At 47.8% G+C, this 12,639-nt stretch overlaps 1 protein-coding gene across 1 annotated transcript in view; it reads left to right on the top strand.

The window, feature by feature from the left end:
• The window catches only part of Itpr2 (inositol 1,4,5-trisphosphate receptor type 2), a gene marked incomplete at its 3' end in the record, with an annotated part of 262,276 nt that overhangs the window by 190,542 nt on the left and 59,095 nt on the right, over positions 1-12,639 (top strand). Inside the window, 5 exon segments of the mRNA XM_055605618.1 lie at positions 368-624; positions 2,912-3,112; positions 5,193-5,303; positions 9,206-9,301; positions 12,094-12,216. Of these exon segments, the coding sequence (XP_055461593.1) occupies positions 368-624; positions 2,912-3,112; positions 5,193-5,303; positions 9,206-9,301; positions 12,094-12,216 (788 nt within the window).

Here is a 12,639-nt window from a genome sequence, read left to right on the forward strand (position 1 = left end):
GCCCAAGTCATGGTGTTTATCCGAACAGAAAAGCAGCTAAGATGCTACCTCTCTGGCTCTTCGAGATACACTTGTAAAACCATTTGTGCACATCTGTACACATGCTATGTGTCTTTGCGATACACTTTTATACCTCAGAAATTCTGAAATTAGCTAAAAATTAGGACTTTTCTTCTGGTCACTGTTGTTAACTTTTTAGCTGTTACTCAAGTCCCCTTCAGAAAATTATTGAACCTCTTGTTAGGTGATTTTAAAATTCAGTTATGGGAAAATTCGGATCCCTAATTGTTGTTTGGTTTGTATTTTCCTTTAGTAAATAAATAAATAAGAAAAACCTAGTTCAGAAATATACCTGCTTGCTTTTCAGCGAGAGACTCATCGCTGCACTTGAAGGAGGGGATGAGAGGGCAGCTAGCAGAGGCATCGTCGGTGACATCGAAGGCCTACTGTGTGTACAGAAGGGAGATGGACCCGGAGGCGGACACGGTGTGCCCGGGCCAGGAAACAGGAGGTGCGGAGGAGAAGTCTGCAGAGGAGGTCACCATGAGCCCTGCCATCACCATCATGCGGCCCATCCTCAGGTTCCTGCAGCTGCTGTGTGAGAACCACAACCGGGAGCTTCAGGTACTTCACAGCCCTGGCCGCGTGCTGGTGACCCCTGGAGCCCGCGGTGGGCGGAGCCAGCGGCGGGGAGGAGTCAGCGGCGGGGAGGGGCCCGCGGTAGGAGGAGCCCGAGGTGGGAGGAGCCAGCAGCGGGGAGGAGCCCGTGGTGGGAGGAGCTAGCAGCGGGTGCGGATCCCGCAGCAAGGAGGGGCCCGCGGTGGGAGGAGCCAGCAGCAGGGAGGGGCCCGGGGTGGGAGGAGCCCGCGGTAGGAGGAGCCAGCAGCGGGGAGGAGCCCAGATCAAAGGAGACAGATACATAATTTTGGAGGGATTTCTGGAGAGCTAACCTACAAAGGCAGCAATGCCCTGTTGAAAGGGAGGGAAGAAAAACAAGAGAAAAATAGTTTATGCGTTAAGAAAACAAAGCCCCCAATTTACAGTCATTCTGTGTCCACACCTCAGTTCCAGTGAGCACCTCCTCCTGGTGTTTGTTCAGGAAGAGCATCTTTGTTCCATTTGCCTTTCACACTTTTCAACTCACATTTTTCAACACTTTTTCAATACATCTTTCCCAGTCCACAGTAGTGGACCACAATAGTGAATACATTTCACATCTCGTTAGAAACAAAGTAACGTAAGGAATTTTTATGATAGTGAAAGTTGCTTAGCAAATGTACCCCACATCATAATATCTCACCACTGCCGTTTCCTCTGATGTGTGGACTAGGGTTGCCTGGAAACTTTGACTCCTTCTGTGGCATTATTTGTATACGTTGCCTATGGCACTATTAGCAAAGGCACAGGAAGGAGTAGATGTGATTGCCCTGACTGAGGGGGCATGAGAATGGCTGAAGAGATTCCAAGAAAGACACTCGGCCACCGTGGCAGCCAGCTCTGCCACGCTACCAGCCAGCATGGCTGGAAAGTGGTTTTGTCAGTGGATTATAGTGAACTGGCTGAGGTTTCACTAAGTCACCAGGTCCTCTGTGTGTCTGTCCACACAGAGGGCAGAGTGAGGAGCTGTGTCCACTGTTGTCCAGAACGCACGGATCCGAAAGGCAGGAGATAGTGGGTGCAGACAGAATGCCATCCACTCCACGGAGACACTCCAGAATGCATGGTGGAGGAGCGTGGCTCACGTGGACAAGCACGTTGCAGCTTAGAGCAAGCTTCTGCTGGTGGGGACATCCATGAGCAGGATGGATGCTTAATGACTGACTGCGGAGGACTGCCCCCACGGTGTTATTAATAACAAATGGCAAAAATGAGCTAAAAACAGACAAATAGATGCCCGTAAGAACACTGAAACAGGAACTCTCTCCCCTTCTCTTCACGGCCTTTTCCTAGCCTTGTTCCCCAAAGGAAATGCACTAATAATAGACTGTTTTCTCCCAGAAAATTCTGGGCACAGACAAACACTGATATGTACATGTAAACCTTCCTTCTGCTAAGAGATTATACGTTATACGGTGCCTCTGCTTTGGTCATGTAGTACCTTCATACATGACTGTGTTGCCGCTCGGCCATGCTGATCCGTACACACGGAAGTGCTTCCCAAGCCTGTCACGCCACTAGCGCTGAGACACGGTCTGGGCTAACAGGTGGTGAGCGGCGAGCAGCGTGTGTGTGTGTGTGTGTGTGTGTGTGTGTGTGTGTGTGTGTTCACAGAGTTAGGACTGCTCACTGACAGGGCCTCCATGTCGCCCCCGCATGGTCCTCTGCCCGCTGCACAGGGACCTGGCGGGGCTGGCAGGGAGGGTTCACTTGGAAGTTGGGCTCCGCCTCCAGGAACACCCACTTTATTTTCCTTCTCCTTTCCACTGCTCACACTCACTTCCACCCACTGTAGATTTACAGGGATGACCGTGGAGCAGCATCGGTTATGACTTGTTCTGACAAGGCGCTTCTGCTAGGACCAGAGGGGCCTTTCTGCTTTAAGAGACCCTCAGTGCAGCCACACTTCAGCATTACCTGATTTTAGAGTTAGCGTGAAAAATAGCGAGTGTCATTATGACATTTTCATACACATCATCTTTTTAGTTATAGTCCTACCCAGTCTGTGTCCTCACTACTCCCCTCTTTTGCTGGTCCCCTCCCTTCCCCCAAGCTGTTCCACTTTCTAATAAAGACCAATTGAATTCCCTACTGGCAGGGAATTTTACTGAGAAACACACTCACATGCACACAACACACACATGCATGCGCGCGCGCGCACACACACACACACACAACTGAACATCATCAGCACCAATTTTTTTCCCTGTTTTGCTTTCAGTCCTTCAGTTGCATTTTCCTTCTCACCCTCCAGAACTTCTTGAGGAATCAGAACAACAAGACAAACTACAACCTGGTGTGTGAGACGCTTCAGTTTCTGGACTGCATCTGCGGCAGCACCACGGGTGGCCTGGGCCTGCTGGGGCTCTACATCAATGAGAAGAACGTGGCTCTGGTCAACCAGACTCTGGAGAGCCTAACGGAGTACTGCCAGGGCCCGTGCCATGAAAACCAGGTAACCATGACAGCAGAGCATCACGTGACAGGAGCCGGGATTCTGGAGCCACAGCCAGGCCACGCGGGCAGCCAGCCTGCTGGTGAAGCCTTGCTCACTCAGCCAGGCACTGCCCCTGTCCTCACACACACGGAGGCGGGATCATAGGCCAGCATCTCAGATGTAGCTTAGGCCACATTTTAATCTTCATGGTGAGAGGAAATCCCCATGAAAGTGTTTAAGGTAAAAAGTGACTGAAACAAGGGTGATTTTATGTTTCTCCCCAAACATAGTGTTGAGGCCTTCACTGCAGGGAATCTGTGCAGATGTGTGGAGCTAATTCTCCGTGGCTTTGGCTGCACTGCAGTGTGTGTGTGTGTGTTGCGGTTTAATATGTGTTTTATATGCTTGGCACACTTGGGAAGTGGGCCTCCCTGCTGCCATCTCGCCGATAGACGACTTCTGACCCTGAGATCCGCTCACTGACTGCAGCACTCCATTTCTGCAGTTTCTGGGCCCAGACTGCAGCGTTTTGATGTTGGTGCACACACATGTGAGAGACCCAGCATTCACCTCTGCCTCCCAGAATGCTTTGCTGTGCGGACACATTATGGGACAAGGCAGAGCAGAACACATAGGGGAGTAAAGGGTTTGGTGTCATCTGACATTCTGACAATTGTTTAGCATCCTCAAAGCATCTTGGAGCAGGCAAGGCCCAGGGGCAATGCGTCTCCATGCCAAACATTGCTGGACATAAATTTTAAAGACACCAAACAGCAGTGGTTGGTGCAGAGAGAAAATACAAGGAAAGGCAGCTCTTGTGCTGCAGGTTGCATGTCCACACGGACCACACGGTATGCACACAGCTGTGTGTCCACGCAATGGACACATGTCGGTCATTGCTACAATGTTTTCTTCTCTGTCGTGTGTTTAGAACGTGAAAAGAGTCTGTAGATTTTTTTCTCTTTAGTTTTCAAGATTATATTGTAGTTTCTAACAGCGATGAAGACATCCTTGCCTGTTGATTTAAAGTCAAGGCAGAGGATGCAAATTCAGAGGTTGGCTGAAATTGTTGATAAAATTCTATCCCTGAAATAGAAAATATACATGTGATTCCTATATCTTTCACTACTTTGCCACTTTGTGGAAGTTTGTCAGAGCTTTCTCTACTCTGTGGAAACAGGATGGAGCTGAGTTTTGAAAGCTCTTCACTGAAACCACATGAGTTCTCAGAGTAAAAACTATAATATTGTAATGCGCCCTACCTGAATAGTTCCCAGTGCTCTGAAAATGCACAGAAGGCCTTCAAGCAAATTCTAGAAATGATTTGAGATAGATTTCCTTTGAGTCCGGCAGATGTTTCCACAAGCAGAAAAGCCTCAAGACATAATGTCAGCATTGGACAGGAATACTCTGCTCTGCCCAAATGTCCTGGTATAAGGAGAGACGAGGCCGCGCCGTCCTGCTGGCTGGGGCGGCCTTTTCTTGTGTGATTCACCAGGGTTTCAGTTTCTCAGGCTGCTTGGCTGCTTGTGTGGCTTGGTAGCCAGGTCACAAGAAAATGGCCTTCGTGGTGCTTCCATACAGTGCAGTGGGAAATCCTCGCACACTGGGCCTTCCCCCTCAGAGTACGAGAGCTGCTCTCTCCGGGTGTGTTTGCATTGCGCAGTCATATCCCTCCACAAATGCTTCATTCAGTTCAGGAATCCTGTGAGCTTTCCCTCTGCCCAGCATGCACAGAAGCTCTGCTCGGAGAGTTTTGTGAAAGCCACAAGTCTCCCTGTTTCTCGTGTTCTTAGGATGATCGTACCTTAAAATTCACAGTTTAAGGGTCTCCTGTATGGTGGATCCGCTGGGCCTTGTTGACTGGACAAGTTTTAACTCTCCCAGTTATCTCTGAAATTCTGCAGGTCTTCATGCGAAAGACAGGTGTTTTTCATGGCACTTACCAGCACCAGTCTTTTATATGACCCTACCCAAAAACGAATTCAAATGTCGGACATGGTCTGTACTTGTTGTTTTAAAATTTCCAATCTTCTAGTACTCTTTCTGGCGTTGTGTCAAAACCAGCGTGCCATTTCACAGATATCTCCTCTTCTAGACCTGCATTGCCACCCACGAATCGAACGGGATTGACATCATCATTGCCTTGATCCTGAACGACATCAACCCTCTGGGGAAGTACAGAATGGACTTGGTGCTGCAGCTGAAGGTACCGTAGCCCCGAGCTTTCCAGCACAGCCTTCTGAGGCCAAGCGATGGTGCAAAAGATGGCACGGTCGCTCAGCTCAGGGATGGCGGGATTGGGTGGTGGAGCTCTCGAGGCTCCGGCTGCGTGCCAGGGAAGGCATGACTCGGCCGCAGCCATTTGTGAGCGTCTGTGGCAGACGCTGAGGCAGCTCCTTACCCTGTGCCCTCTGTTCTCATTTCCTAGTTCTCATTACACAGAGACGCAAAAGACGCTGCATAATCATGCTGTCCTCGGTTTTTAATCTGCCCTAGATAGAGAATTGACCCAGTGGCCATGATGAGTTAAAGAACACCTAGGGATATTGCATTTTAATTCATTGTCTTCCTCCTCCTTTCTGTGTTGTGGTTGAATCTAGCCCCTTCCCAGTCCTGGGATTCATCTTGTGCCTGGTGCACACTTCCAGAAAATTCTATCTATCAAAGCTCAAGAGCATAGTGGAATTCAAAAATTTCTGTTCAAACAAAAATAGGCTAAATAAATAAATAAAACAACCTACAGAAATGCACACGCTGATAAAGGGTTATTGGTGTTAGATAAGTTGTGAAGGCCGCACGGCAGGGGCCGAGGAGGTCACTCAGTTAATACACGCTCAGGTTTGGTGCCCAGAAGCTGCGTGAAGATGCCTGGTGAGGTGACGCGCTCTTTCAATCCTAGTGCTAACGAGGAGCCGGGAATCTCTGGCCTGTCAGCATGGCTGCTGGTTAGTGAACCTTGCGCCACTGAGAGGCTGTCTCACAGGACAAGGTGATGGCATTCGTAAGGAGACTCCTGAGGAGATCTGTGGCCTTCTGGAGCACCACACTCACACCCAGCACATACAGACAAAGCTCAGCGCACGGCTTAACACTTTTCCTGTAAAGCCGGGACTGTCCAACCTCACAGACAGGAGAGTAAACTTTGTGCAGGTAGCAAGGGGGGTTCAGAGCGCTGTCCGTGCACACTGGGCACCGTGGTGCCGGGCTCTACTCGTGTTTTTACTGCTTTTCCCATGCTTTATGTGACAGCTAACCCTCTGCCCAGCATCTCCCACCCCAGCCCCTTCACAGCAGAGGCCACCCTCCCTGACTGGCTCCCGTGAGTGAGTGAGTCAGCTCTGGGCACACATGACAGGCAGCCTACCTGGAGGCACTGTGCAGACTCTGTCATTCTCTGTTAAATCCAGCTTTAACTGCAGTTCCTGAGACACAGCATCCGAGGCTCCGCCTTCAGTGTTTAAAAGGACACACGTCCTGTTGCTCTGCAGTGCATGGTGCACTAGACAGCACAGCCCGTGTCCACTGCATGACGCAGCGCGTGGGGGCTGGCGAATAGCCCCACACAGTGCAGATGTGTGCGGTATTCACCAGTCCAGATGTTACGCTGAAAAATCAAGGCATGACAGCTTAACCCACTATTAACCTTTCAGATTGAATTTCTTTAAAACATGGATCATTCAACTTTTATTTGTTACAGTGGCACAGTTTACTTAAGCAAATGGCCGTCAGATACGTCAGGACGTGCCTGGGCAGCAGCGTATTTGCTTCTTTTGAATACTTAAGTGTGGTCTTTGACGTAGACTTACGTGAGCATACCTTTCAAATCTAAAGATGTTGTATGTATTGTTTCCTGATAAGAGAGCAGAGTTGTGTATGCTGGCAAGTTTGTGAGAGGTCATGAAATGAGGCCCTGTAAATAATAAACTACTTGTAATGCTGATTCCCAGATTTGATGGCCTAATCATCCATAATTTTAGTAATATACCTACAGTATATTACAGTGCTATAAAGATATACTTGTGACATAATTTTTATACAATTATATATTATACATAATAAGATATTATACAACATAGTATAGTTTTGTATGATATATTAAATATATAATATACAAACTGCAGTTTTAACTATGCTTTATATACTCATTTAGTGTATGGCTTTATGAATTTCTCAGACATCTGTTTCATCCTCTTTGTCTTTTCATTTTCGTAACTGGTCTGTGAGTGCAAGGTGCCACATTTGTTGAGAGGGGGGTTGTTTGTGTTTTGTTTAGGAAGAATCTGGCTTCCACTGGAAGGAAAATCCCTTGCTAACTGGAGAACTTGTGTTGGGTTTTTTAATACATCCAGGCTCATGTAATTCCAAATTGGTTTAGATTTCAGGGGGTCATTTGCAAGATTTCTTTCTATTCTCAGAAAGTACGAGAAGGTAATTGGTTAAAAGCGCCACACTGCCGGTGACATTCAGAAACTGGACACGTCCGCAGCCCTTTCTACCGGCCCTGCAGCATGTGGCTGGCTCATTAGAGGACACAGCCAGCGCTGCCAGGCTGCCATTCTGAGCTCTTGGGGTTTGCTCACACAGCTGGAAGGGTTTGCCGGCTCCCCAGTCCCCTCGCCTTATTTTTAAGGCATATTGTTTGGACCCTAGATTATGAAAGTTGATTGTAGGATTTGAAATATCTGTAAAATATGAAACTGGAACAGGAAAAATAAAAAAAGATCCCACTCCGCCCTGAAATTCTTCACGGTGGCCATCACCCTCGTTATCTTTGGAATCTTTAGATGTCCCTTTAAAGGTGGCATGAGGCAGTTTTGGGAGCCCTGTGGAGAATGTGGAACCAAATCTAACATTGTGTTAGTTCGCACAATCTTATCATTTAGTGCTTTGTCCCCTACCCCAAACATGAACTCAGCTTGCTTTTATCACTCTAGAAACATATGGACTCTGCCTCTAAAAGTGTCTTTAAACCATTTCTCTCTACTTCGTTCTCCTCTCTGACGTCTGTAGAGAGAAAGGTTTTATCTAGGTGGGGACAGAGCGCTTCCCTCCCATGCCCGTGTAGCGCTGAAGAGGCCTTCGTACTCTGATAAATAACAATATTTGAGATAGTATTTTATAACAATCGAAATACATCCAGCAACATTAACTGATTTCATTCTTAATTAAGACAATAATGGATGTTATTAATAACTTCCAAACACTGAATAATAAACATGATGAAACAAGCAAGTTCTCAGCAGATCACCATTTTATTTCTAACTCATGAATTTAGAACTTCAAATATTCTCACAAATGACTCACAAATGTATATGCAATTTCAATATGCTACTAATATTGTCACTTCATTTTTAAAACGGTTGTACTAAATTCTTTAAATTTTATGCCATGTCCATAAAATGCCACTGATTCCTGTTTGTCTGATTGTTAGTGTCATCATAGAAATTCAATTAGAAAGCACTGAGAGAGAATACAGTCTATCAGGTCTCATCAGGATTGGCTGCATCATCTTCCTCTGTGGCCTGGTGAAGCTGCTCCCCCCTCACAGGGGGTGATCAAAGAACCAGCCACTGAGTCCATGTCAGACACAGTCTGTGTTCCTATTACTAGGGAACCCACATGAACACTGAGCTGCCTGATGAGACCTGATAGGCTAGGGTCAGATGGAAGGAGAGGAGGACCTCCCCTGTCAGTGGACTAAGAGAGGGACATAGGGAGAGAAGAGGGTGGGAGAGTGGGGCTGGGAGGAGACAATGGAGGGGGCAACAGCTGGGATACAAAGTGAATACACTGTAATAAATAATAATTTTTTAAAAATTAACAAAAACGAAAATATAGTTCTATTTAATGCAGCATCTACTCAGTTTAAAACGCCTGTGATTTAAAAATATCCCCCCCCACCTTTCATGACTCATTGCTTTTATTTTGTATCAACAATAAAGTAAAACACTCTATTTGCAAATGTCAGTAAGAGAAAATAAATAAGAAGTTTCGAATTTGACTGAGAAAGCAAAAAGGGCCTGGGAGATCTCAGTTGGCTCAAACGCAGGGGTTGGTTAACCTGTGGTGTGGACCTTGCGTGTGGACTGACCCAGTCCCTGTCCCCAGAACAACGCCTCCAAGCTCTTGCTGGCCATTATGGAGAGCAGACACGACAGCGAGAATGCGGAGAGGACCCTCTTCAACATGAGACCCAGGGAGCTGGTAAGAGCCTTGTGGGGTGGGGCCACCACGGGGAAGGCCCTGGGCCCCGGACTGTGGAGTCACTGGCTTCTGTTTGTCGTAGAATTAGCTTTTGTTTTTATTCCTGTGTGTGTATCTATGTGTATGCATGTCACACGTGTTCTCGTGTGCTTGGAGGCCAGCGAAGGGTGTGGATCCCCTGGAGCCTCAACTGTAGGCTGGTGTAAGCCCCTGATGTGGGTGCCAGGAACTGACCTGGGGTCTCCGAGAGAGCAGGGACACGCTTGCCATCCGTCATTGCCGCAGACTGATTTGCTAGTTTAATCCACTGTTAAGCACTTCCTTTAACCAAATTACCACACTCTGGCTAAATACAACTGACTTTTGCAAATATACATCTCTGTAAAATTTCTTCCTTCCTTCCTTCCTTCCTTCCTTCCTTCCTTCCTTCCTTCCTTCCTTCCTTCCTTCCTTTCTTCCTTCCTTTCTTCCCTCCCTCCCTTTTTCCCTCCTTCCCTCCTTCCCTCCTTCCCGATGATTAACGATTCGTGGGTGCAGTTGGCTGTTAGTGGGCTCAGCCCTGTAAGTTCACAGTCTGTGGGTCAAGAGCACTTTTTAAAGAGCACACTGCACCAACACCTACAGATGCTCATCTTGTTTTTTCTGATCGATGCAATGGAGCACGTAATGTTTGTACCACATTACATACTGTGAACAACCTGGAGATGAGTGTGCCTGGAGCAGAGTCGCCCTGCAGACTGCCCCACTTTACATCGGGAATCGAGTATGTGTGAAGTTTGAAATCCTTAGGTCTGAAGCCAGGTCCTCGGGGAACCAAGGAAGAAGAGTGTGTGTGGAAGGCGTGAACAGCATGCCACACCCTGGGTTCTAGCTGCACTCTTCCAAAGCAGATAGATTTGATTTGCATGTTTGGAAAATCATTCGTACAAATGAGCTGCCACACGGTGCCTGGCCTCACGGGAAGAGGAGGCAGGCGCTGGATCCGAGGAGTGTGTCCCTGTGTGCTGTTCCTCCCCCCTCAGGCATGCACGCTATGACGTCATTCGGCATGCTCTGAAAGCAGTAGGTCTGAGATACCTGTCGAGGTGCTCAGTGTGCTCATGATTAAGTCCCCCACATCAGGGGTGCGGCTGGGTGCCGTGGGGGCCGAAGCTGCTGCCACACTCTTACTTGACAGTGGCACTGTGCCCCACTGTTTGAAGATGGTCTCCTCTGCCCTTAACACCTTTTCCTGTCATGTGCGCCCTTCTTCGTGACCCATCCACAAACTGAGTGACATGGCCACCCCAGGCCCCTTATAGGGACAGTGAGCTGCTGTCCCTACCTCTTTCTTGCTGGCCTCCTGCTGGACAGGACCTCTGAGTGGAGATGCTGTCCTTGTCCATTGCAGGTTCCTCAGTGCCCGGTGTCAGTGTACTTTCTAAAAACCCTTTTGTTTACATTTCTTATATCTCCTTCTCCGTGCTCCACCCCGATCCTTTCCAACATCAGGTAGGAGAGAGAGTTAGTGGGAGAGGGGGTGCAGTTCTCTTAGCTGCTTCCTGCTGGTTAGGGTCGTCGGGTTCCTTGGAGCCAGTCCAGTCCAGATCTCCAACTTCTTGTCTCATTGCATCAGCAGTAACAGGAGCCGAAGGGAGTTAGCAGCAATGGCTTCTTCTTTCTCCGCTCCACACTCTCTGGTTTCTGGCATTTCTTCTCTCCCAAAGTCCTCAGATTTAAACTGTCTGCAGCTGGCAAAGACCTCAAGGCAAATAGTCTGCTGCTGTGGACAATCTGAATCAGCCCTGCATCCCACACCTGGGACCAAAACAAAAACATGTTTATATCCACAAATATTTACTGTGTTCAGTAAATAGTGAATGTTTCTCAGGATTCCAAACTCTCTTAAATCTTGGAGACCTCAGACCTCAGAGTGCTGATGTTCAAAGACATGAACAGAAACTTTCAAAGTAAATGGGAAACACAGTAACAATATGATGGTTTTCAAGAATATGTTTTAAATTATTTTTAAGTTAGTATGTATTTTTAATTTTATTATGTTTTTTTTTCACTAATAAGTTATGCTAGTTGCGTTTCTTCTTCCATGATAAACATCATGACCAAAAGCATGGGGAGGGAGGCTCTCTTTGGCTTACAGGGCCAGGTCAGTTCTTCACCGAGGGAAGTAAAGGCAGGAGCACAGGCCTCTTGCTGGCCTGTGCCCGAGCTCCCATCCGTTTACTTCTCTCTTGTAGCCCAGGCCAGACCTGCCTAGGGACGGTGCCGCCCACAGTGGGCTGGGCCCTCCCGCAGTTAGCAATCAAGAGAGCACTCCATAGGCCAGCCCTAGGAGGCAGCCTCCTGTCGGAGCTTCCTCGGACAGCCCTAGGCTGTGTGTAGTTGACAGTGGGAGCTGAGAGATAAGCCATTTTACTTGTTCTCAATCCCGGCTTCCCTTTTGCTGGTCCCTCTTCCCCTCATATCCCTGCCCTTTCTTTTCACATGTATTTCATTGCCCTGTTCTAGCTACTTTTCCTTTCCTTTAGTTCTCTTTCTGTCTTCACAGCCTCCCGTCTACCATCACATGGTACAGATAGGTACACGTGTGTGTGCGTACATGCATGCACAGGCACACACACACACTTAAATGTGAAGTTTGCATGTGAGAGAAAATGCAGTGTTTGTTTATTTAGAGTGTTTATGGTTTTGAGTGACAAGAAGCTTCCCAATTTTGAGTTCGCAGACAACCTGAAGTATTGCTGCCATCCCTCAGACCCTGTTCTTGTTATTTATTATCATTTATTTATTGCTAGGTGGATGTGATGAAGAATGCCTATAACCAAGGACTGGAATGTGACCATGGGGACGAGGAAGGAGGGGATGATGGCGTTTCTCCCAAGGACGTTGGACACAACATCTACATTCTGGCCCACCAGGTGCCACATTTTTATCTACACTTATCTTGCTTGCCTGGTTATTGTGTCTTATGCCAATGGCTTGTTACTATGCTTTTACATTCTGGCGTTTTTATGTATTCAGCACCTGCCCTCCTAGTTTTCAGTTAGAGAAAATAATAAATCCTTAGAATGCCCGTTAGGCAGTTCAGGATACACTAGGGAACAATTGAAAAGAAAATGAGGCCCAGGACAGACAACTTCTGGTCCTGGAGGGAGTAAGCAGGGTCAAACCAGAGCCTCAGGAGAGGGAGGGAGGCTACCACGGAGGCAGAGTGTGATGAGATGGATAGTGGCGCTCTACCGCTTAGCCAGGGCCACCCCAGCAGGGAACTCTGTCCCAAACACAGCTAGGTACCTTAGCCAGGGCCACCCCAGCAGGGAACTCTGCCCTAAACACAGCTT

The sequence above is a fragment of the Psammomys obesus genome, unplaced genomic scaffold, assembly GCF_907164565.1.
Source record: "Psammomys obesus unplaced genomic scaffold, mPsaObe1.curated_primary_1811, whole genome shotgun sequence".
Classification (NCBI taxonomy): domain Eukaryota; kingdom Metazoa; phylum Chordata; class Mammalia; order Rodentia; family Muridae; genus Psammomys; species Psammomys obesus.